The sequence below is a fragment of the Gambusia affinis genome, linkage group LG03 (assembly GCF_019740435.1).
Source record: "Gambusia affinis linkage group LG03, SWU_Gaff_1.0, whole genome shotgun sequence".
NCBI lineage: Eukaryota > Metazoa > Chordata > Actinopteri > Cyprinodontiformes > Poeciliidae > Gambusia > Gambusia affinis.
Window position 1 is genome coordinate 12,108,831 of NC_057870.1, and position 25,649 is coordinate 12,134,479.

At 39.7% G+C, this 25,649-nt stretch overlaps 2 protein-coding genes across 6 annotated transcripts in view; one reads left to right on the plus strand and one right to left on the minus strand.

Annotated features, from left to right (window-relative positions):
* Positions 1 to 1,302, minus strand: part of kiaa0825 (KIAA0825 ortholog) — a 128,528-nt gene extending 127,226 nt beyond the window's left edge. For 2 of the 4 annotated variants that reach the window (XM_044112896.1, XM_044112899.1), the window contains exon 1: positions 926 to 1,286. The gene's annotated coding sequence lies outside the window, so the exon portion shown is untranslated. Of the gene's footprint in view, positions 1 to 482; positions 595 to 925 lie in introns of those variants that run through there. The other 2 variants (XM_044112897.1, XM_044112898.1) reach the window with 2 other exon arrangements.
* A 35-nt stretch (positions 1,303 to 1,337) lies between these two features.
* slf1 (SMC5-SMC6 complex localization factor 1) overlaps positions 1,338 to 25,649 on the plus strand; it is a 33,609-nt gene continuing 9,297 nt past the window's right edge. Inside the window, exons 1-17 of one of the 2 annotated variants that reach the window (XM_044112908.1) lie at positions 1,338 to 1,790; positions 3,614 to 3,725; positions 3,962 to 4,040; positions 4,213 to 4,438; positions 4,517 to 4,670; positions 5,419 to 5,541; positions 5,695 to 5,760; positions 6,278 to 6,424; positions 6,771 to 6,940; positions 7,062 to 7,196; positions 8,238 to 8,391; positions 8,526 to 8,694; positions 8,843 to 8,988; positions 9,568 to 9,674; positions 13,038 to 13,117; positions 18,663 to 18,755; positions 19,229 to 19,411. In XM_044112908.1, coding sequence (XP_043968843.1) covers positions 3,615 to 3,725; positions 3,962 to 4,040; positions 4,213 to 4,438; positions 4,517 to 4,670; positions 5,419 to 5,541; positions 5,695 to 5,760; positions 6,278 to 6,424; positions 6,771 to 6,940; positions 7,062 to 7,196; positions 8,238 to 8,391; positions 8,526 to 8,694; positions 8,843 to 8,988; positions 9,568 to 9,674; positions 13,038 to 13,117; positions 18,663 to 18,755; positions 19,229 to 19,411 — 2,143 coding nt within the window. In that variant the 5' untranslated portion in view covers positions 1,338 to 1,790; position 3,614. The remainder of the gene's footprint in view (positions 1,791 to 3,613; positions 3,726 to 3,961; positions 4,041 to 4,212; positions 4,439 to 4,516; positions 4,671 to 5,418; positions 5,542 to 5,694; positions 5,761 to 6,277; positions 6,425 to 6,770; positions 6,941 to 7,061; positions 7,197 to 8,237; positions 8,392 to 8,525; positions 8,695 to 8,842; positions 8,989 to 9,567; positions 9,675 to 13,037; positions 13,118 to 18,662; positions 18,756 to 19,228; positions 19,412 to 25,649) is intronic. The other variant, XM_044112907.1, reaches the window with a different exon arrangement.

The window sequence follows — 25,649 nt, forward strand, 5'->3', positions numbered from 1 at the left end:
TTGAAACAAACAACCTAGAGAAGCTGTATTTCTGGAGGAGTTTTAACGCAGGCACCAAACCCTCCCAACTTGGTACTTGTCAAATTCATTCAAAAACCTGCCACTACACAATTTCTCCTGCTTCTAATTCATCAAATCTGCTGGAAGGTAATCAGAAAAAAGAAATAATCACTTCTATTCATATCATCAGTTTGCTAGTGGTCATAAGGATATGCTTGACTGAAGCGTGTTTCACTTAATGCAAGGGATAAATTTAAAACACTTGTATGAATTCAAGTTCTGAATTCAACTAATATTGAACTTACATAGATGTTACAGTTAACTGAACCTGCATGAAATACAATAAAATAATTTTTAGTAAAACAGTTTTTAGAACGTGAAAGAAACTACATCTGATTTCCCACATTTATTACTTCAAAAATGTGTTTCGGTCCTTCTCACAGAATCAAATATAATGTGACTGTACAGAAATTTGAACTTACCCTTTTTTAATTTCTAGGAGCTGACACCGTCAAGTCTTCTGTTTCAAAATGTCTAACATCTTTAATAGATTCAATTAAAGAATTAAAAAAAACTAATCCGAACAACATTAACAAAATATAACTGCATAAAAGCGACCACAAGTATCGTTGATAAGATAAGCTGTTAATCATTAACAAGTATTTCAGCTTTGACCGCTCGCACACGTGCATGTCAGCGGCAGACTTGTTGACATTCACAAGCTTGTAGAAACGCAAGAACACCCAGAGCTCAAGAAATTGGATTTGCCTTCCTCTTGTTTTAGAAAGGGATCCATTATTTGATCATGCCTTGAGAACCAGTTGTACCCATGTGAAATAAGCATTAAAAGGGTACCGTGCACTTATTTTTTATTTTTTAAGTCAAAGATAACATTAACAGCAGAAGTGTTATTAGTGTGTTTTACCTCTTCCAAATTCCTTGTAAATCCAATCCGTGCTAATCCTCTACAGCAGCGGTTCACATCATCTGAAGTTACGTCCAGTTTATCTTTATCCGCGACAGTAATTTATAACTGCAACAAAACTACTAAAGGAAGACATAAAATGTGTTACCATGTAATATCGTTTCGTTTCATTCCCTCAAAAACTGTGTTGCTATCACTATGAATATCAATTAAAAAAACCATTACGGCTGACAGATAGCAGCCTGCATGCATCTCTCTGGGATAAATTTGCCTGAATTATTCTGGTTAGCTAACGTACCCGTTTTTCAAGCACTGCGATAATCCTGTTATTTTTGGTTACTTCCGGGAACTGAAAGCGTCCATGACAACAACCCGGAAGTAGCTTTGTGAAAACTTCCGCTGTACGGAGCGTACCAACTTGCAAGCCTAAGTGGTCACTACACCATTTTATAAACTTAAAAACACGCATTTGATTGCTAAAATCTTAAATTTAGTGTAACGCTACATTATGCATGTATATTATTTTATATTCATGTGAAGATTAAGTAACTTATATAGATGTTTTGGAAATACTGCGCCTTGACTCGTGAAAATCACCACCTCTATATCTATAGATTAACTGTGGCTTGGATCTTGTTTCACATTTGCGGCGTGAAACACGAGCCTGAAACATAAATATCAGGGTGTTTACATTAAGGCACTAAGTCATTGCACGTATCTTTTATGGCAACGTTTAATATGGTATTACAGGGAATAACAACACAGTGACTGACCACAACAAGGCTGCCATAGTTGGATGTCTGTTTACTCAGAGTTTTGGCGCGCCTGGATGTGATCGGGAGTCACCGTCTGTGGCATGAAAAAGGTACTTGATTAATAGTTTGGATTTTTGATAGTTTGCATTTACATACTCATTAATATCCGCAGCATGTATTTGCTTACTGGGTGAGATGTGCGTCAGAAAAATAATGCCTTATGAAAAGTATGGCATGTCAGTCGATGACAACTTCATGAACAATCGCAGGTCTAATCAAAGCAACACAAAATATAAACTGACAGTTAAATGATACAATACAACTAAACGACCAGTATTTTTTTCAAAGGCTGAAGAGGTAAGATATTCTGAACTGTACACGCTGATGCGGACTTGCAAAGTTAGAAGAAAAAAAAAAAGATTATGTTGTGACATCAGGATTCAAAGAGTTAAAAACAGTGTGCAAAAATCAAACTGTTAAAAGCAACCGAGTTTGGGAAGAAGTGCACTTACCAGTTCGTTTTTGTAAGGGACAGGAACACATGTTTCTTTAGTTGCTGAGGAAAACTTTAGACAACCAGGCCTGTTAAAGTCACAAATCATTGAGAGCATGAAATGATTTGAAATGCCATTAGGATTATATCACGTTCTCCTTTTTAAAAAAGAGAAAATGTGTTTCAGGTACTTTGATGCAAATTTTCTGCAGAAAAAAAGAAATGACAAGAATATTGTATATATTCTAATATTGAACTAATTCTTATTTAACTCAAAAAAGTACATCAGAGTGTACACCGTTGGTTGTTTTTTTTTTTTTTACAGACTGAAAATTGTGGAAGTATGTTGCTTATTCTTTTAAGGTATTTAAAGCACAATGAATTTTCTATATTTTGTCTGCCCATTTCTGATCAGAGTATTGGGCAGCAAGTAAAATTTGTCCACAGTTGAGTGGTATATCTCTGCCTGCTCCATTATGGGAAATGTGCCTGCAAAATTATGCTATTTTACCACAAATTCATATTTATATACATTCTTAATTTTTGATCTGCTACATAAACTTAGACAATCATTTTTGATTGTGAATTACTGAAATATTGTACAGATAATGCAATGAGGCCCTACCTATTTCACTGCATACTTGGCATTTTAGTCCTTTATGATCAGGGTATTAAATTGCAACTCAGGATCATTAACTTTGTTTGTTTTGGATAGGGAAACAAAGCAGAGAAATTTCCCTTTCATTTTTCAAACAGTCAACAGTTGCACAGATCACAAATTGTGCTGTAAAGAATGTGTGTTTAGTCGATAATCAAATTTTGAAATCTTTGTTAGGAATTTTGAAATGGACAATTTAAAAGAACTCTTCTATAGCACACCAAAGCCCACATTTGATGGAAACCACACATATACAGTATGTATGGTATAATGAAAAACAGAAAAGGAACTTCTCAGATGAATGCAACTGCCAACAGGAAGGATTGGTTCACTGGGGTTGGATAACATAATCTGCTTTAACAAGTTAAACAAGTTGAGTCGACTGAAAACCCAGCTGTGCAAACTGCCAAATGTTCTGCCAAGTTGTCAAAGAAGCTATCTATACTGCTATATTTAACCGCAAGAAGAAGCCGTAGAGAACCTACCCAAGTTTAAGGAGAACATTCAAGCACCGCTAACAGTTGCAGCTTCCAACTTGTACCGCAGGAGGAATAATTTTTGAAAGACCAAAGTTCCAACCTTCTTGTATAGTTCCTACAAATATATGGAATCATTATCTCTACGTACTCCAGGCTGTATTTACCTTTCTGCTTTGTGTAACAATCAACCAGTTAGCTATTTATTCTAAGTGTTTCAGCATGATATTGTTCAGAGACTTATGTGACTGGTCTGCCTGCCTGTGCATACACGTTAACCTTATTTACTGCTGGTTTCCTTTTCAGGATGGAGAGCCGCACACATGTTTTCCAGATCTCTGGGATCAAAGCGCAGGATAAAAAGAGAGTTTTGATTAAGGGCATTTATCAGCTCGGTGGAAAATACATTGGTGGCTCAGTAAGTGGACATTCTCAAACTTATGTTGCATTTTTAATACAACAATTTACCATTTTCTTTCTACCATGACCTCTACTGCTAAAAGCTGCTTAGTTTTACCAGCAACGTTCAAGCCCAGAATATTCACTACAGATACAACACATTAGAGACGGCTTTATTGTTGATAGCTGGCATCTGGTTTCATTTACCTTTCAGTTAATCCCATTTATTTGAACCTTTGCATGTATATTTCACAGGTATACAAGCACTGTACCACTCATCTCATAACCCCCCAGGTTTTGCCCAGTGAGAAGTTTTTGGCAGCTTGTGCGGCAGGTCAGTCATTGAGATTATTGTTGAATATTTGCTGATCTCTTAAAATATCTTGTTTTCTTTTGGTTTTTACCTTAATTTTACATAACTGGTGTATTGCTCATCATTCTACTCTTGACTGTCATATTTGTTTATTTCACATCCAATTTTAAGTGGTGTTGTTTCTGCCTCCCAGGGAAGTGGGTTGTGACTCCTAACTATGTGTTGGAAAGCATGAAGAATGGCTCCTGGCTGCCCGAGGGACCCTATGAAGTGGCCATTTTCACCAGCTCCTCAGCTGCCTTTTACCCCGTCAGACAGTGGAGGGAAAAGGTAGCCAACGGTAGAATAACGGGTGCTTTTCAGGGCTGGAAAGTTCTTCTCATGGTCCAAGAGCCCAACAGAAGAGCCATGTTCAAACGGTGAGATTCCACCTTGATATAAATTCACTCAAAAAACACTCATGTATGAATGATGTTTACTCTTTTATTCTCATCCAGGCTGCTGAAAGCTGGAAGAGCAGAAGTGTACAACTGTCCTCCACCTATGTACACTTCCATCACTCATGTCATGGCGAAACCTGTGACGGAGAAATCAAAATCTCTTAACTCACCTTGTTACCCTGTGAGCCACATAGTCCAACACCTCTTCGGGGTACGTTAGTGTTAAGTTTTTGCTGAACATATGACAACCAGCAGCTGTTGTACAGTACTTACAACCCTTTTATTTTTCTAGATATTTTTATGTTACAACCCCAAACCTCCCTGTATTTTATTGGGATTTTACAGGCTTGACTAACATAACAATGTATATTAGTGAAGTGAAAGGAGAAATATACAGGTTCTATTCTCTAAAGTCATTGGAGGCTTTTTTTTAAAGACCCTTAGCTAACAAAAACAAACAAATCCTAACACCCCCCCCCCACACACACACACACACACACACACCAGTCAGATCAGGAGTAAAGTTGTAGAGTTTAACAGGGTTAGTTTATGAAACCATCTGTCGAGACGTGGACATCTAGTTAAACTGGCAGGCTGGCCAAGAACAACGTTTTTCAGAGAAGCTACTAAGAAGCCTTAGTGACTCTGGAGGAGCTGCACCTCACAAATATGGTCTTCTAATAAAAGTGGCAAGATTGTTAAATTGTTAAAAAACACCCAATTGAAGTTCTTGAGATTTTTCTTACATTGCTTGTGCTGGTGGGATTTGTAATTGAAAGAAAAAAAAAAAACAATACAGTGGCTGGTGAAATGTCTGAGTGGCCGGTAGAAAATTTTTAATTTCCACCCCGGGGTTCAGTCCCTGGAGCAGCTTTGGAGCTCGCCTCGTAGTTGCGCAGCACGCAGGTTTTATTTTATTTTATTTTATTTTATTTTATGTTGCCTTTCTTGTTTGACAGAGCAATCGCCTGGATATGAATTTTAACAAAATGGATGATCTTCCGTCCGAGACAAAAGCCAGTTGTGTTGAAGGCTTCTCTAATTTGGAGGCAGAACTCAGGAATTTTGCTGTCAAAAAAGAGGTGTGTTTCTCATTGCAGCTCGTTCCAGAAATGCACTGAAGCGTAAAGTTTAAACAGGATTTGAAAAAAAGCTTTGTTGGTCTACATTCTGCTCGCTTAATTGACCTTGTTCGCCAGTTTGGTTCTTTATTTTAAGGTGTTTTCTCTTTGCAGGGCCGGCCCAGACTGTGCTTCCTTGAATTTCTAGGTTACAGTGACCCTCATCGTCCCTTCACGCAGGTAGGTGTGCATACATATCAACCCCCAGCCACAATCACTGCTATACATTCATCTGCAGGATAACTCTGTGTTTCATCAAGCAGATCAGGTCATTCAATTTCCTTTATGTCATACATTTCAATGGAAAGTGACATCAAGCGCAAGGGCGCATCAAAACCAGGTCACTGATTTAACCACCTCTTTCCACTGATCTGAGAGCTGTGATTGGCAGACCTATTAACAATACTCTCCACCGTCCTGTCCATACTTTACCCAAGTGGATGTCTGTCAGATTGCTATTAGAACTACTCTTGTATTTCCCTTTCAGGACATTCTGAGTCCATATGCTATTTGCCAATAAGCCACGGTCAAAAATGACCCTCAGGAACTTCTGATGCCAACTCACGACTTATTTCGATTACCCTCCTGCCCTCTCGCTTATCTTCTTTCTGCCATCTGTCTCTTTGAGTGCCATGTTTTTCCCTCCCTTCTTTCCATATACTTCTTCCATTTCACCATTGTTCTGTTATTCCTCCAGGCAATTGTAGCAGATTTAAGCAACGTCAGTAGTATGATAGAGTGCGGCCTAGTCAGCGAGGCCTTGGATTCAATCAGAAATGCCGTGTTTCCAGGCGTGTTGCCACCAGCGACATACCTGATCTCCCTCATAGAGTACGCACAGCAGGTAGGACTGGAAATACTTGACTGCACAAATTCCCACCTGCGGCTTTGTGAGACTAAAGGGTTGTACAAATAGATCACCGGTTGCACCATATATTTAAATGTTGATGGATTGTATGTTGATAGATGGCTTAGAGTAGAATTGTTTTGTGTCACTAAACAATGCTCAAGTAAAAACATGTATGATAGAAAAGCCTTATAGTGACAAGTTATCTGTTGAAAAGAGTAACCTGATTAATTTTCCAGTGATCAACAGATAATATTGCAGATTCGGTTTATTTTGACACAGGATCTCTTTGTCCAAATGCTCAAAGCAACTAAAACTCGTTTTTTGTGTTTACATTGCATAGGGTAACGCCACGTCCCTCTTTCTGAGAAATTTTCATCAGGTTATGGTAAACCTGCTCATTACCAATCCTCCATGGCTGGCTCAAAATTCAGTGAAAAAATACTATTCCCAAGTGCTGCAGTGTCCTCAGTGCAAGATGGGCTTATGGCCTCTTTTAGAGACCGCAATCAGGTAAGCCTGAAGCCAGTGAGATTTCTTGCAAAATATGTCTTTCCCTTTCTTATATTTTACTTTGTTGGACATCAAACATCAAATATAACATGATTTTACATTTTCATGTGTGATCGACAAGATACTGCCTGACAAACAGCAACACCTGTCACCCACACCCTGGACCCGCCTTGCCAGCCTTGGTACATTTCTACTGTGACATGCTTGCATTTTGCCTGATGCTTCTCAAGGGTGAATTTCACTCTGTCAATAGCAGGTAATATTTTAAGTGAATCTACATGTTTATTTATTTATTTGTATGGAAGTAAGTGAATGTTTAGAACGTGGATAAAACTTTTGATTTTTCTATCTCTGGTTTTCTATTTCCTAATTGGTTTTCTGCATTTGAAAAATATCTTTTAAAGCCACTCTCACTTTTACAATACCACAGTGGCATCTTAGACGGTAATGTTAATTTATTTAAGTAATTAAATTCAAAAAGCGAAACAATTTCTAATTTAGTAAACATGTCCATTATACCTAGGAAAAAAAACTGACATTATTTTTTTTTTGTTACCTCTGCCTTACAGTTAACAAAAACCCTAGAAATCCTAACTTAATATCATCTCCAAAAAAACCTTTTCAAATATCATCAAGAGGAAGACTGCAATAAAGCAGAGAGTCACTGACATCTTCTAATTTTAGAAAACCAATAAAAGGTTATTGCTTAACAAGCAGCTGTTCATCATATCCAAGCATGATAATAGAAAGTAGAGAGGAAAAAAAAATGTTCCTTGTATCATTACTCTTATGAACAATAGAACATTTCAAGAGCATCAGATGTGGTTAAAAAAAATTAAAAAGACTAGACTGATTCTCAACAGTCCAAAGTCCTCTTTTGAAATGGAAGTAAATTTTGCATTTCATTTAGAGAGTGAAGTGAAGAATGTAGACACACAGAGTCTCAGATGCTTGATTCTTAGATTCTTTTTCCACAGTCAGGGAGGATTTAGGGAGTCGTGTCATCTGCTGCTGTTTCGCAGACGTTTACCAGGAAATTTTAAAGCTCCTCTTTCTTTCCTCTGTGACTAAGTTCTATTGAGTCGCAGACATTCCAGCAGAATTTGCCAATTATCCAGCAAACCAGTGAACAGTGTACCAATTTTAATCAGAGAGAGACTCTAAAATGTATATATTTTGTATAATGACTCTATAGACTAGAATAATCTTGTTTTTTTTAATTAGATTTACTAAAATAAGTGATGTTTTCATTTATTGAGATTCACCGTAATCATATCTCTGTCTTTATCCCCATTAGAGACTTTATGTTTCCTAACCAACCCAGAGCGTCATCTGCACCAGCTTCTGGTTCATTGCTCTATGGGACTTTCTGGACCGTGTGGGAACGAACAACACTTCTGTCCTGCACCGTGAAAAAGCTTCTTCAGCTCCTAACAGAAGCTGCCATTATGGTAAATATTGTGGATTTTCCATTGGATAGAGGGTCAGGCATTCACCTAATGCATCTATCAAAGTGTTCTTCTGTAATTGATGTTATTTATAAAACTTGCTTTCATCCCTAGTATGATGTTTATTCTCACTGAAGGAATTTGCTGAGGGAGCAGAGAAGCGGGAGCTGTATTTGGCAGAGACTCTGCTGGATCTTCTGTCTGTGTTGGTGGAGTTTTGGTGTCAGCAGCATTTTAAACTTAATCAGAGTCTGGTGGAAAAAGGCCTCAAAGACCTCTCGGAGTACCTCGCCGTTCTTAGCCAGGGTATGGATGAATAAAAAGACATGTTTCCTCTGCAGTGAGCATATAAAATGCTGAAGGGGGTTTAGCTTGTACTTAGATTTTTTTGAAGCCATCATAATTAACAAAACAATATATTCCAAGATACTATGTTTTGTGTTTTCACCTTTAGATCTGTGTCCAGCTGTTTTGGTAGAGCTGGTTTGCAGAGTTCACTCCACCAGGCTAAAGTTGGTCATAGTTGATGCCATCTTCAGGAATCTCTGCTGCAGAAATGGCTTCACTGTTGGCGATGAACCTCTTTCTCTCAAGAAAATGGTAAGTGTTTAAAAAAAGTCTCCCACATTGTTGCATCTCCTTACATAAATAGAAAGATTTGGCTACTTTTGGAAGGGAAAACACAGACAGTTTCACCAATCACTTTGAATACTGCTGCTGTAAAGCGGCAGGTAGCAAACTACAAACAGCAAGCTGGGGAACTTCAAGCTGCTGCCCTTGCCTTTATATCAAATGTTGCTTTAGCAGCAGTACAAATAATTGTTGCCTTTCTTTTTTTAATTAATGGCAGTTAGATTATGCTATAGTTTTATCCCAAGATGATCGTCGTACAAGGAGAATCTCACACCGTACCTAGTTAATGGCTGGCTATCAGTGGTTGGTATCTTTGGGTCGTTATTTTTCTGCAATAAACAAAAAGTCTGAAGTAAATTTGATTTGATTTGGTGCTATTGCAACTTAATAGTCTGTTGATTCTATGTTAAGCATCTTGGAAGTAGATCAAAAACGTGTTGTGTCAGTGCAAACATCTGGTTGTTATAGCCACTCAGCTTCACAAGGATACTTCTTTCCACTCAAAGTGTACATATACTGCCTAACCTGATATGTCACTTCCAACAGGTGTGTTCTTACTTGCCCGCTCTGGGAACGTTAGCTCAAAGTCCCAGCTTTGCTTCCTACAAGACTGGGAAAACCTCCCACAGCTGCACGAGTCGGGGGACCAGCAGGTCAGTCAGTCACAGTTTGTCTTTATCTGGGGTGCCAGAGACTGTTCTCTTTGAATATAAAATATGAGTTGGAATCATTGAGAGCTCTCAAGTTACAGAAACAGAACCTTCATATTCCTATTGAGTCTAGATGGTTGCATCACTCATCGTCACAGTCTTTGTTGGATTCGGTGCATCTGAAATAACAGACCTCCTCCAGCGCTGTGCGATACCGCTGTCCTTTGTCAATAACGCACACAAAAAAAACTGGTGATAAAAGTAAAGATGTGATGGGAATATTGAGTGAAAAGGAACAAAGGAACACCTGGAGGGAGGAGGAGGAGGAGGTGAGAAGCAAAGTTGCATGAATTTATTGGAGGGGTGCTGTGTGGGCTTTGGGAAATCTGGAGACAGGCAAATAAAGGTCAGAGGGAGCGTGAGGAGTTGGCATGTAATAGGTTATGCTCAGGTCCGGTGCTATAAGTGTGTGCTTGCTGACAGGAGGGGCACACAGGGAGGATAAGCCTAGACACACGTGTCCTCTCTCACACCACCTTATGATTTGGTCAGGGACAGAGTAGATAGACTACCATCAGGGTCTTCAGTCTCCCCTTACCACCACTACCACCTCTGAGCCCACACTCCCCTCTTTTCTTTATCTTTTCTTGCATGTTAAATCCCTTCTCTTGATGCAATCACACACACACACTCACACACAGTCTCTCTCCCTCCTTACCCGTATCAGACATCTGCTGTTTCACCAGCAGGTAGTTGGCCCAGAGTAAGGCAGGAGTCACCAGGGAGCAGGTTCATTTGAAGGCTACTGGTTCATGAACTGACCAAATCTTCCCCCCTCCCGCCATTCTCCCTTCTATATCTGCTACCCTTCCTACTTTTCTTGCACTTGTACAGCTTTTAGTTAATTTCGACACATGCATGAGCGGAACCAAGGGAAACGCGGAATGCAGTCTGCGCGGATGAGATAAAGAAATGCCAAAGGGCATGTAAAATCATTTGACCCCAAAAGAAAGAATGAAGCCACAGTGACAAAGCCTGTGATAAATTGAAGACAGAAACCAAAAGCAAATCTTGTTGCCTCATTTTTCATGCTTGAATTCATGATATTGTTCAGAATTTCATTGATCTTGGCATTTCTAATCAATTAGCACGTTATGTTGAAGCATTTATTAAGTCTGGCACTTTTCTGAAACTGAACCATCTATGTTTAGACAGCTGGAAATACTTAAATTATTAAAGTCTTCAATGCAAAAAAAAAAAAAAAAAAAACTTAACTGCAAGAATGCGTGACATTACAAAATACATAATATGAGCCTTTAAAAATGTCACATTTTATTTACCTCAGATGTGTGATTTCAGTAAAAAAAAAAGTTACATGTGTTAAATGGATTTCCAACTAAATCCTGCCAGTATGTTTGGTTTTGGATATGAAAAGAAGGTTGTAAAGAGACATGTGACCCTTTTCTCATGCGTTTCTGTCTGATGGCGCACATAAGACTTTTGAGTGAATGTGCAGTTATATGTGAGTTGGTGGACGTTTTTCTTCCGCTCCAGCGGAGGAGCTGCGGCGAGGGCGCATGTCCAAGCCGCTGCGACCTGACAGGGCGACTGATTGACCGACTGTTTAGATGACCGTTTAACTCGCCGGCTGGCCACGCAGCGCTGAGTGCTGTTAGCAGAAGGGAAGCTGTAATTAAACTGAGATAAACCCCCTGCTGGTTTAATCAGGCCTCGCGCGTTGCTCAGTTGCCGACATCTTTTAAAGCACCTGACAGTGTCATTTGATTCGTCTTGTATGTCAAACTCACCGAAAAAACAACCTACTCAATCTCTACTCTTGGATGATGTTCAGTCAGTTGTTGTTGTTTTTTTTTTTTATCCACATTGAGTTATTTGAATTTCATGGCTTTTTCATATAGTTAATTCAAAGACAAATATTCCACTCATACAATTTTCAGGTATGTTTTCTGAAATGAAACAGCTGACTGAGACCGATTCAGAGTTGCAACTCCAAAAAAAAATTTTCTAGGTGTTTACTTCAAAGTTGAGACTTTTTTCTAATATTGTGTGCTTCATGTGTAAAATTATGTCCCTTTTAGGTGAAGATTTTCCATCATGCATTTTTTTTTTTTTTACTATGAACTGGGTATGAGTTGCTTTGCTTATTGCTTAGATTTTCAGTATGAAGTCCGCATCCACAGTCAAACCCCGCTCCGGGTCCAGATCTGATAACTGCACCATTGCCAGCTTCCCTTCTTCCCAAAGTAAAAAATAAAATACATAAGCCCTATGCAATGCCTTCGGACCCTACTGCCGGTTGATGCGGACAGAGGGACACTTGCGGGGGGGGCAGGGTGGTTTGCGATGAGAAGAGGTACACTCTCATCATAGACTGCATTATGGAGTCTGCCTTGCATTCGCACACACACCCGCAGCTTGTCTCATCTGTTCTCGTCCCTGTCCTTGCTAATAACAAGCAACGTGACAGGAAGCGTGTTTCCTCCTCAACTGCTGGCAGCTCCTTCCTGGCTTCTGAACAACCCAATTACCAGGGAACAAGCTTCTTCCCTGTAATACGGATGGCACCTCCACTTCAGCATGGCGCTCGCACACGTGCACAAGCATATACACACAGGACACCTGTCAGGCTCCATGCCGACAGATTCTCCGTACCCACACACAGGACTAGTGACAGCCCACAGCTATTAGCACGCCACCACTTTGAAGAGGTTTCACTTTCTTTTGCTAGTTATTTCCCCCTAATGTGCTTGCGCGCGTCGAATTCTTCATCTCCGCTTTTGAGTTGTTAAGTGGGAGGAAAAGTACTTTGGAGACAGGAATAGAAGATGGGACGTGTGAAGTGTGTGTGGCCAACACAGCGAGAGATTTGACGGTTATTGTCAGATTTCATATAAGGACGATACCACACTATGAGGGATTGAATTTGCTAATGGTGCCTAATACTGAGCGGTGAATCTGGTTCTACTTGCCAGTCTAGTTTCACATTTGAAAATGGGCAAAAGCAATGTGAGCACCTGTCAGACCGGTACTCTGATTACATAACGTGACCTTTTGGCCGACATGCAGAACCGTGTTCAGCAGAAAACTAAAAGGGCACATCATACTGAATATACCATCTCTGTGGTAAAACATGGTGGTGGCAGAATCATGCTGTGGGAGTACTTTATTTCAGGACAGCTTGTTAGAACCGATGGAAAGATGTTTGACGAAAACCCATTAGAGTTTGTACAAGTCTTGAGACGGACATGTCACTTGTTCATCATTACATTAGCGGTGACTGAAATCATTTTTGAGTTGGGGTGAAATGTTAAATATCTTGTTTCCTCTTGAAATCTTATCCTCTAGGACCGAGGACAGGCCGGTGACTGAAGAAAGCCCCGAGCGAGAAAATGCCCCCAGAGGCATGAACAGAGTGAACGCAGCAGGTATGTGGCACATGCACCCACACCGACGCGCCGCTGCTTGGCAATGGGGCTTCAGATTTGCAAGATGTGCACTTTTAATCGACTGAGGCTTGACAGTAGGTCATCATTAAAACGGGACATGATAGCTCTGTCATCACTTTCAGTTCACTGAAGAGCACATAATGTATGAAGATGGTGATTGATTTGCAACGAATTGGATGTTGCTCAAGTTCACTCATCTGTATGAGCAACTCGGCTGAATAACTGAGGCAGACGTTGTATTTTCTTTTAGGTTGGACTTTTACCTCTTTCCATATCACGCCTCCTTCCTTTTCTTTATCAATTTACATTAAAATCCAGAACTGGGCTTTCTGTTTTTCTCACGTCTTATCCGCTTTTTTTTTTTTTTTTTTTTTTCTTATAGCAATAACGAAAGTGTCACGGATGGAGATAATGGGTTTCTAACTTAAAAACAACCCCAACACATTAGTACTCAAAGTGTGCCTTAGATCTCCATTTTAGGGACGTTAAACGCAGCAATTAGGGTACAGCTGCAGACATGCAGCTGCTGCTGCACTGGTGGAACTTCCTGCAATTCTAGGCAGCGCACTCCGTGTGAACTCTCAAAAGTGTCAGAGCCCATCTCTCCCTCCTCCACCTGATCAGAAAGGCCCTGTGCCGGTGCAAAGGAAGGGTGGAGGGTAAAAGAGAGGCACAAGGAGGAGGGAGGGTTGAGGCGGGAGACTCAAGGCTGTTGGCATGTGTTGTTTTCCTACTACGTGATCTCTATACCAATGCGCTTGGCATTAATTTTTGATGAACCATTGGCACCGCATCCTCCCCTCTCGCCCTCTCATCCCCTCTCTTCTCATCCTGCCTTCTCTCCCTTCTTATTTTCCCTGTTACAGGCACTTTTCACCCACATGTGTTAGCTTCCTTTCTTGTATTCTACACATCTTTGCTTTAGAGCATCTGACTTGCCTTGTGGAAGCCCCGTGTCTTTGTCACACTTGCTCACAGGGCTGAGGGATTTGGGAGCAACTTTTCTCTTTTTTTCCCCCCTCCTGTTCTGCATTTGCTTCTTGAAGCTCAGCATGGATATCAATTTTAATGAACCTAAATATACTGCACATGAATTGTCAGACAAGAATTGCCAAGTTAAAAACCTGTTTGCATTTTGCCGTATGTCATTCCGAAGACTAACCATATATGTCAATTTTTAGTTGTTCAAGTGTAATATGAATAGGTTTTGCTTTTAAAAAGTTTTGAAACTATAGATTTTTATGGGCATAATTTATTCCAGCAACAAAAAAAATTCTTGATCATATTAAATATTGAAGTTCTTACATTTTCTCTGCTTTTCTTTGAGAAAAATGACCAATTCTTTTCATGTTTTAGAGTTGCCTTGGTTTGTAGTTTTCCAGGGTTTTCAGAAGCACTTTTAAGGTTTCTCAAACTTCGGCTCTGCTTTATCTCATTTTATGTCCAGTTCTTGTATCTGACAGTTGTGTAGGGTACACACAAAAGAATCATAGAGGTGGACAAGTGGAAAAAAAAAAAAAAGGAAAAGCGTCCTATAGAAGAAAAACAATAACTCAATAGAGGTTTTTTAGGAGGAAAAACTTTTCCACAAAGACACAGGATCTCAGAGATTTATAATTCATTTTCTATTTGAGAATAACCTTTGCTGTAGCAAAATGTGAGCCAGACATTGTCATCTTAGCTGTTTTATTAACAATGTCGACAAAGGAAATTGGGAAAAGACGGTTCTGTAGGATGTTGTGCAAGTAAAATCTGGTTTATGACAAACAGAAACCATACTGCATTATAAATTATCTACTAATATATGACAAAACAACCAATGCTCTAATACACTTCTGAAAGGTTTTCTTATGAAAACTGTAAAAGAACTGAATTTTTCTCCATTGCATTTTATTTGTCTTGTTCCAAATGTGGGTTCTGATGGGTAAATAAGATATTTGAACTAAGTAGAAACATTTAAAACATTTATTCCTATATTGAACATTTTGAAAATGTGCTTTGTCTGTTCTTTTTTTATTATTATTATTTTTTATTGAAAACAAGGTTGATTTCCAAATTTACTTTACCTTTTTGTATAAACTAAGTTATTGATGATCAGAGTATTTTTAACATGGGAAGAACTACCACAGATGGTGGCAGAAACAATTTCACCAAGAATCTTTGGCAGCTTTCAGATCTAAGCTTTGTTCACCAGACAGTTTGCTGTACAGAATGCTGCCATACAGAAACATTTGTCCTGTTGTCAGCGCTTTGTGGACTTCTGTCTCTACTTTGAGTCTGAAAATATATTCAAATAGCTCTAATTAAAAAAACTCAGAACAAAAAACTGTCTTGAGCTATATAGTCCCTACGTGATCACAATATCCACAGCTGTATTGCCTTTGTCTTATTCCTGACTAGATTTTTTTATGGCTTCATATAGAATTGTAATACTTTGACAGCAACATCCTTTGATGGTTTATTTATAAAATGGTTTATTCTCCGTGGCCATGTGTGCATGCTGACCTTTATCTGTCTTATTTTCTTTAAGCCGTTTATTCAATTCAGCTTATTTATAAAGCGTCAATTCACAGCTCGGCATCCGAAGGCACTTTTGAAAATAAGTCGTTTTTATTCAATCATGCAAACATTTTTGATTCAACTGATTCTAGTTACTCAAGGATCCTTGATGAAGGTTAGTTTAAAGGGTAAAAAGTTTTCGATCTTAGGAAACTCATCAGCTTGCATCGACTTGCAGCATTAGCTCCTACTGGACGAGCACGATTGATTTGCTCTGAGAAACATGTTTGTGCCACGTTACTTCATCATATTAAGAAAGATGGAGACATCTACAGCTCTTTAGTACTGTACAGAGAGTAACTCCTAAGTCACCTATCTATTTCATACATACAGAGATCGTGACATGGACCATGCCCTGATGCTCCATTTTGTTTTTCAGAGTCACAGTAAATGAAGTCGGCCCTCCCTTTGCACTGGTGCATTTCTGAACTGTTGGCTGCTAATGTTAATATCTCTTTAAGGTTTTATTTTATTCATTTTTTTTTCTCCAGTGGAGCTGCACTAATCTTGGCTTTGGGAAATTATTTCACTGCCATGACTTTTGGAGCCAGCGACAATAGTACTCTTCAAATAGTTTTAAATACATCCAATAACTGGCCACAGAATTCCCTCCTAACACATTCCTGACAAATGGCATTGTTACAGGCACCCAGCAGCTTCTTGGTCCGGAGGATCAGCGGGCCAAACGGCGCTTTACAGGAGAACAGCAAGCAGACTGAGGGAATATAAAGCAGCAACACGTACATTTAACTTTTCTATTAAAGTGTGAAACGGGGGATTTATAGAAAAGGACAGCCGGATTTATCCTTTCCGTGCTTGTAAATGCTGAGCATGCAATTACCCCTATAATAGAGGCGTTGTGTCCAAATTGGAGCCATTAAAGTGATTTAACACTGTGCGGATTGGTTCTGGCATTTGCGAGGATGTGTACACATAAGGTGCAGTGGAACGGTTGTTTAATCGCAGCATTTTAGCGCCCAGTAATTGCGCAGCAGCCCACTAAAACCCTGACATACCTCACTCTAAAGCTTACTCATTAAGGACTGTGGCTTGGACTTGCTTTCATTGTCTGTTTTGCTGCTTTTTATTTTTAATTTATGGATACGTTGGTTTGCTTTATTAATAGTTCCAGAAGATGTTACCTTGCAACAACAATGATGTAGCGTTCTCTGAGTCATTTGTATACTTTTCTGCATTTTACAGATATTTTTAATCATTTCATTCATCTGCTTTCATCATGTGAAACGTGAAACAAATTATTCCAATAGTGATCTATCAGAGGAAGGTATTTTTTAAACTGTATCCATTTTTGTGACAGTATTGTCTCAGAGTACTTTCACTAATTTTAAAGTTTTATCAGCTTCATATATGAAAAATATAACTTTATATAGGCCAGTATCTGCAGCTTATAAATGAGTCAAATACGTGACCTTTATTAAATTCAGTCTTCTGTTTTGTAGGCCGGGTCAGCAGAGCACTAGTTTCTGTTTGCTTCTGGTTCATAGTGAGTCTTTATTTTGGTTTTATGTTTGTATTGGTAAGAAAAATCTAAATATGGGTAATTTTTCATATTAGAAATATGCACAAACACTTACCACCCTGTGTTTGGATGTTGCATCAAATCTTGATGAAGTGCTTTTGAGCAGAAAACTAATGTACAACAATTTTATTTTTTATTTTTGTTACTTTTTTTCAGTTTTGAATAGTTTTTCCAAGTAAATTTAACTTATTTTTTTTTATGTGAAATGAAATGTAGTGTAATTTAAACTAAACATTCTTGCTTCATGTTTTCATCCTGAATTTCAGTGGGAGGACTTTTTTATCAGATTATTTTTCTTTCTCATATTTGTGAGCATCATTGGCTGTAATTTAATTCACAAAGGCTGGTCTTGAAAATGACTAGGATCCAGCAGAGACAGTATTATACAGAGAAGCTTTGAAATGCAAAGAAATGCTTTTACTGTCTACATCTCCCCTTCTTCTCTTGCCCCTGCGTCTCTTCCATCCTTGTTGCCCCTTCTGTTACCCGTTTTCGCCCCAGTCTTTGCTCCGTGTGCGTGTGAGTGGTGCCCCTGTCTGGGGGAGGCATCCCGGGGAGAACCAGTAAAGCATTTATTACAGGCTTTGCAAGTCTGCATTATACAGCCACTCATGCTTGGCCTTTAACTTCCTCTCTGAAGTTCAGCCACACATGAAAAAAAGGGGGCTCCTGCTCCTAATATATTCCTGATATATATATATTTTTTGTATTGTATCAAGAAAAAGTGGCGAATTCAAAGAGGAACGAAAATTGTGTTTAAAAATGTAAATTGAATCCTTTGAGTTTTTTTTCTTTTCTTCTTTTTCCACTGTCTTTTTTTCTGGTAGTTTGTTGAATAAATATCACGTGGTGAAACTTGGAATGCCCAGTGGAGCTTTTGAACCCAAAATCTGTGAAAAATCCTTTCAGAGCCTTTGTGCGTGGGCTCTCTACCATAACTTCCTCTCAAGTAAGAATACAGAAACGAGCAGACAGGAAGCTGCTTTCTCACAAGTCCTTTTATACACTCACCGTCTGCCCTGATATTAACATTTTTGGTCAGGGGTGTAGCTGGAAAATCTTTGTAACAGAGGAAAGCGCGAGGCAAATTAACCGAACTATTCATCTATAATTTATTTTACTCTCATCTCTTCTGCCCCCCCTTGAAAGATCAACCCCCTTTTCTCATCACTCCTTAAATCGCATCCTCATTGGTGGGTCTTACTTTTTAGGTCAGTTCTTTTACGTGTTTGGGGACATTTCAGTGGTATTTTATTGGTGTGTGTTTCTTACGCATGGGGACTATGGGAAGGACATCAGGCACACCCTAATTTTGGATCTCTCTTCTCTTCCGCCTCTTCTCTCTCTTTTCGGTGTGTTTGTCCATTTCTGTGTGTGTGGGGTGGTGTGTGTGTGTATGTGTGTGTGTGTGTATCCTGGATGAAGGCGAGACCCTCCTACACAGAGCTTGCAAGAGAAACCAAGTGGAAACGGTGCTTCAGATCCTGGCGCTTCCTGGCACAGACGTCAATGTTAAAGGTAAGACTCCCTCGCGTTTCCGTTTGTCTTGGAAAACTCTCTCCCTGTTCCTGCAGCCGCGCCGGCTGTTCTGGGGTTTTCGAAGAGCGATTGACAATGGGGGAAGAAAAGGAGCTACGAAATCAAAGTGTGCCGTCTCCGAGGTTTAACCTTTAGCTAAGATGTAAAGGGTGTGTCTAGAATGAAAGTGGGGTGGGTTTGGGGCTCCCTATGATTATAGATTTACATCAACCTTGATGAGCGAACGTAATGCCTTTTGATATTTCACAATGACTTTTGGTAAGCTTTTTGAAGTTTTCTCCCCCCAAAAAAATCTAATTTCAAATTTTTTTCTTGTTTTATCAATTCAAAATATTCCTGCAGCATATTCAGTATTTAAGCTCGTACGTAATATCTTCTCTAAATTTTGGCTTAAACAAGCTTTGTTTGTGTGCTTGCTTTGTGAAACACTGTGCTTTGTGTGTGATTGGTAGACCATGCAGGCTGGACTCCTCTCCATGAAGCATGCAACCATGGCAGCACTGAGTGTGTGAGAGCATTGCTGCATCACCACCCCGCCCCTGTCCTCACTGACCAGGTCGCCGGAGTTAGTCCACTGCACGACGCCCTGCTGAACGGACACTTGGACATCGCTAAAATGTTACTGGAGCATGCAGGTTAGTCAAATACTACTTGAAGATGGTCACTTGCTCAGCTTGATTGCTTACCAGGGAAACATTAATGGTAAATCCTATTTTTAGCAGTCTGTTGTGTTCTAGTGTCTCTGGTTTTCTCTGTGAAAACCAGCAGGATAAATACCAAAGACTTTTTTTGTTAAAGGCTAAAATTGTTTCTGTGTATAAACAGCTGCCTCCCAAAACACAGGTCTCAAGGAAGAGATGGAAACATTGAGTCAAACGTCTCATTACACCCTGCGAAGTTTTCTTTAAAGAAAACTGAAACTTTGTGCCATACCTTCAAAATGCCACATTATTATATAGCATTGTGAACAAAAGTGTGAAATCAGTTTTAATAGGCAGAATATGACTCGACTAATGTTTAAGCATATGTTTATGAAAGAAAGCATAGATTTTATAAGATGGTGCTAATGTATTTATAGCAAGTCTGTGAACAGCAGTCTTTGAACTTTGAAGAGAAACCAGTGACAAAGATGTAGATGATCATGGGACAATATGGAGCTAAATAACTATTAGGTATTTCACATGAAAATGAAAACTGTTGATTTACAAAACGTTGCCTTATTGAGGTATGCTTCATGTGCAATACAAGAGGTAGAGGAGCTCAGCCTTGTTCTTCAGACTGACTAAATCTGTGACTTGGCATGCCAGATGTATCCAGTTTTGTCATAAAAAGCCCCAACAGAAGAAACTTTGCAGAATTCAGTTGTTGCACACATTGCATTGGCTCTTCATTAGTTTCACTAGTCTGTGTCAGTTTGAACACCTTTTAGACACACTCCTTCTGAGATCTTGGTATATGTTGAGAAGATGGCATCAGCAGTTGCTGCAGATATACATATATGTATATATATATACATATATATATTTTTTTTTTGTTGCATATCCATGATGCAAATCCACCACGTCTCAGAAGAAGCCAAGAAAACTTCCCTCCCACAACAGCAAACCTCCACCAAAGGCCTAAACCATTGATACAATGCAGGAGGCAGCTGAAATTGTGGTGCTGAAGCACAGCTACTTCAAGGTTCAACGTGATGTGCGTTCAAAGATGGTAGCCTGCAGAGATTTGATTGCTACACTCAAATGCAAAGTGTTGGTGGTCAAATGGACTAAAGTGTCTGCAGTCCCTTCTAGGCAAAAGTCAAGTTTTCCAAGTTACCTGTCTTCAACAGGTTGTTTTTCTGCAAGTCTTCTACATGTGATGTTCAAAGTTAAGGAGCATATCCTAAGATTCATGAATTTTCCATCCCAATTCCAGTTGATGGTGGTTCCCAGTGGTTGCATCATTTGTTTGTTTCCTTCTTTTGTTTTTTTGCTGTATGTCTGGATCATAAATATTACCTTTCTTTGTCTGTTGCTTGTCTCTATGATCCACATGCTACTGTGCTGTGTGCAGACCTTCCAAACGCATTTGAGCCTCTTCTCATAACACGTCTGCTGATGTCGTTTTGACAAGATTAACCAAGGCAGAATTGTCCGCTTGCAAATTTCACTCGCAGGTCTTTCTTGGGAAATGTGTCACAACAGGACCAGTTTGCGTATCTTCATGTGAACGTGCCACACACAGTCTGAGCTCAGGGAGAATTGAAGCAAACGTGACGGGTGTCGGTGTTGGGTGTATGGCAGCAGGTGGCAGAGGAAACGCGTGCGTGTGCGTGTGTGTGTGTGTTGGTGGGTTTGGAAGGGAGGAGTGCTATTTTCCAGCGATGAGCAAGTCTCTCATGTAACATACCTCTGCCTCAGCACACTTTTCAGTTTGACTAATTATAGTTAATTTGATTTGACTTTCCCATTAACACATGTACATATTCTGTCCTCAAAAAATAAATTAGACTGGGATTGTTTAGTCCCGGAGAGGAAACAAGAGAGCGCTCCCCTTTTTTTTCTTTTTCTCCCTTCCTTAGTAAGAGGAGAGAGCAAATTAAAAGAGGTCAGATAAAGCATGCTATCTGTATCGGTAAAATTAGAGGAGCGAGAAATCAAATGTACATGGCTGTTTATGTGTGTAGCAGACGTCTCGCTTTACTGTCTAGGCCAGGTCTTTTTTTACTGGACTGAACAAAACAGCAGATATGGGAATTGTCTCAGTTTGAAACACCCTTCAGGCTGGTGCATTATCCCTCTTTCTCTCATCTGTTCTCTGCTGACTGTTTGCCGTTTCCTCCCACCTTGATGGTAGGTTGTCTGAAGGCTACAGCAGGGAGTTGGTGAGGAGGTGGTCCTCCTGACTTCGGGCTATGTTGTCTCACACTGTCTCTTTTCCATGATCTACATTTGGTTGCCATAGACACCTTCGATAAGTCCCCCTCCCTCCTTTTCTCTCTTTTAAGATCTTCAAGTCCAGGCTGTTAAATGTAGAAAGTTTTAGCTTACGGGGGTAAATGATGTTTAGTTACCATAACCATCCTTGCTGTTGACTGTAGTTTTTATTTCCAACTTTTTGTGCTGGTGGCTGCATATCAGTTTTATTTTTTGTTGGGTTTTTTTTCCTCCACTTTGGCCAGGTAGGATTTCTGCACTGTTCCAGGGTAGGAAACCAGGCCAGTGGGCCAGACACATTTCCATTCCTTGGTCTCCTTATTCATTATATTCATGCCTGTTTTATTCCTGCGAGTGCCAGCTGCAATCCCAGAAACCATATTTCATTGAGGCATTCACCCCATTGTCCTAGTTGTTTCCAGCAGACAACCTAGTTGCCAAGGTTTTGGTAGGCCAGAGAGGGCAACACTGACACTGGCACGCCAACAAAGCCTTCAGTTGGGAGTGATCTCACCCCTTTTGTAAGCCTGTCTGTCCGCTCGGAGGCCTGCACTCTGCATGCAAGTGGGTGCATTTTTACAGCTATATTGTATGCCGGGGTGGAATGGGTAGATCCCCTGCCCCCTCTACCTCAATCCCTCCAGGCTTACGAAGCTGGCAACGAAAGGATGCCATGGCTGAGGGCAAGGCTGACTCTGCTCTCCTCTCCCCCTCCTTCCTTAGCCCAAGGCCGCCCCACATGACCCCTGTCTATGAGCTCGGCTTGTTTTTCACTCAAAACTGAAGTGTCCTTGGCTATGTATTTTGGCGTATGTATGCACAAATGCTATCCTTCATCTCAAAGCGTGCTGTAAGCATACGCTGGTTTGCAATTAGCTGTCGGACAGAGAGAGCGTGTTGATGCTCCATTTGCCCCTTTCTTCCTCAGCTGCTTTTCAGAGCCTATACTGGGCGACTTGAGAGGAAAATGACCCGGGGGCCACGGCAGTATGGCTTCGATCTGGCATGTAGAGGAGGAGTGTCAGTTAGGAAAAGGTGGAGAAATAAAAAGAAAGGATCCTTTAAGCTGCCTCCATCCAGCCGCTGCTCAGTAATCACTAATGCAGTCCTTTCAGTGTTATTTGGCCTGCTATCAATCAAAGTTAGCCCACCCCAAGTCACAAACATGTATCAGACTATTTTAACTCTTGAAGAGGATCATTTAGCTGTTCCCAGAGAAATCAGGTGGTGACTGAAACTGACCTATATGAAACTTTAATCTTTGTCTAATCTGTGAACCCACCATACCTAAGCAGCTACCAGCTGGTAACAATAACACTCTTCAGTGTGGAAGCTGTTACAGCAGGAGTAGCTACTTAAACACATAGCTAGCTGTGTATATGGTCAGAGAGATGTTTATAATGAAGCCAGTGAAAAGAGACGTTAATGAAAAAGAAACAATATTTTCTATTCCATGGCCAGACTTGTGTCTGGTTGAGAGAAATCAAAACGTTTAGTAGATAACAAGAAGGCTGAACACTGTAAAATTGTGCTCTGTTACATGTCATGAGCTTTCAAAGCTAAATTTTTATCTTGGAGCTTTTTTTGGATTTTGATAGTTAAGATCACATTCTTTCAAGTTTGTACTCTAGAACATTTGTTCTCAAACTATTCAAGAAAAGTACCAATTGAGTAAATTATATCCTTTCCAATTACTACCTTACAGACAATGATAAAACAGGACTTATTCATTTGTGTAAACCATAAAATTGGGTTTTTTTGTACAAGCTACATGGACTCATAGGTAGGTAAGAAGATATGTAAATGAACAGGAATGTACTGTGAAGACAGAATTCCAAGTAGAAAAATCAAGTTTTACTCCAAATTCAAATCAAATATGGCTGCCCTGTGTTTAAAATTTTGTGACTGCAGACGTGCCGTTCTGCAGATGTAGTTATGTCTGTATTTGTGGGTTTTGAAGGGAGGAGTGCTAAATCTGTCACACCAATAGCATAATACGACATGTGGTAACAAACATATCCATTTAGCATCAGAATACAGAGTGTAAAAAATATGGTGCTAGCATAATATATTTCAAATTTCTAGCTTGTCACTGAGCACAACAGTTAACAGACCCCAACAGTCTGCCAGACATTGAGTTAAGTATAATGTTATTGCTGTAATGCTTTAACGTTTGAACTTCAGAGGTACAAATGTAAGCACCAGCAGGTTTTCCTGGTTCACTGCTGTCCGCTTCAAGTTAAAACAAGGCTAAACCTTGTTTTCCTGAAATGTTGTGGTCTGCACATTCCTTAAGTAAAGGTCTGGGTTTGTTTTGCATAAACAGTCCAAGACTGTGGCTGTTTCCTATTGACCTTGTGTTTTTGTTATACAAATATTTCTGTTGAGTATCAATGATGCTTGGACCAAAGTTTTGGAACAATGTCTGTGCTGTTTTAATTATGCTAGCTTTACTAACTGCAAAGATGCTAAAGACAAGTTAAGATTTCAGCTCTGTTCTTGTTTCTCTTTGTTTTAAAGTAACAGTAAAAGCTTGTTTTATAGCAGGAACTTTTCTCACACCTCACGCATAAGTTGCCTTTGTTGCTTATGCATATAAATAATTAATTGCGGCTAATGGCGTGAGTGTTAGAAAATAATATTTTAATGCTGTTTCTTACCCCTTATTATTTTCAAAGAGGAATTTTATTTCACTGGTATCTGTTCTCCCATTTCAAAAATATGTAAGAATCTGCAGTTGAAAACTGTCCACGAAACTGTGCATCAAATGGGAATTTTGTTTTTATTTATTTATTTTACTTAAGTCTGGAGAAGCTGGTACATGGTGCTTCAATCTCTCTTATAAAAACACATGCTTCATGCAGTGAATCTACTGGACTACATCTGATGTGGGGTTGAACAAGTGTTTGTGGAGAAGAAAGATCTAAATAACTGAATTTCATACCATCAAAGTCACTTATGATTCATAGTCAGCATGTTTGTCAGACTCTTGTTGAGTCTCATACACAGGCAGATGTTGAGACATACTAGGGCCTTGTTGCTGTCAAAATGGTAAAGAAATAGAGAAAGTTCATCCTGCTCAGCTCTCACGTTCTCGTGGGTCCTGATCTGGCAACTGTGAGGAGCAGAAGTGAGGCAGCGTTTGCAGCCCTTGGCTTCTCTCGGATGCGTTGATGTTTCTCCAGGCTGTAGTTCAAGGACTTCCCTCACTGGGAATTCTTACCTAGAGTCTCCTTTTTCTTCTCTGCACCCCCCAGTTTGCCCACACACATACAAGTATAAGTACGCATGCTATATTTGTTTTTTGCATACTATGAATTAAGTCTCCCTGATTGTTCTTTGTTGTTCTCTGTGACTCTCCTTTTAGATAAAATGTTGTGTTTATTTATTTATTTTTTTCATATACAGAGCTCAAAGAACTCACCACATGGGTTTATCAATGCAAATAGGTAAGAGCCCGCCATTGGATAATTGCTCCATCAATAACTGTGCTTCAGGTTGCAACAAGTTATTTAACTTTAACTGATGAAGAGAGTTGCTGCTCATTTCTTTACAACGTTAAAACACACATCCTGTAGTTGTGAAAGCAACGGGAACATAAAAGAAGATTACTGAGTCTATTATAATTTAGTTAAGAACTGTCCAACAACACATTATTAAAAACTGGGAGAATAGAGGCGGATCATGTTACTTATTAAAGACATGTTGTCAGAATAATCTCTGACCAAAGAGCAGTGGAACAGGGCCATGTGGTCTGAGGAGCCCAGGTTTGTCCTGCTGCAGAGTAATATGTGCATCTGGTTGAGAAAGGAGACACCCTAAATGCCTACTGCCTACTTTTCAAGCCTGTGGAAACAATGCTATGATCTGGGTCTGCTGCAATTGGTCAGGTCTAGGTTCAGCAGTTTTATTTGCTCAAGACATGGGATCAGCTCTCTACCTGAATATACCGATG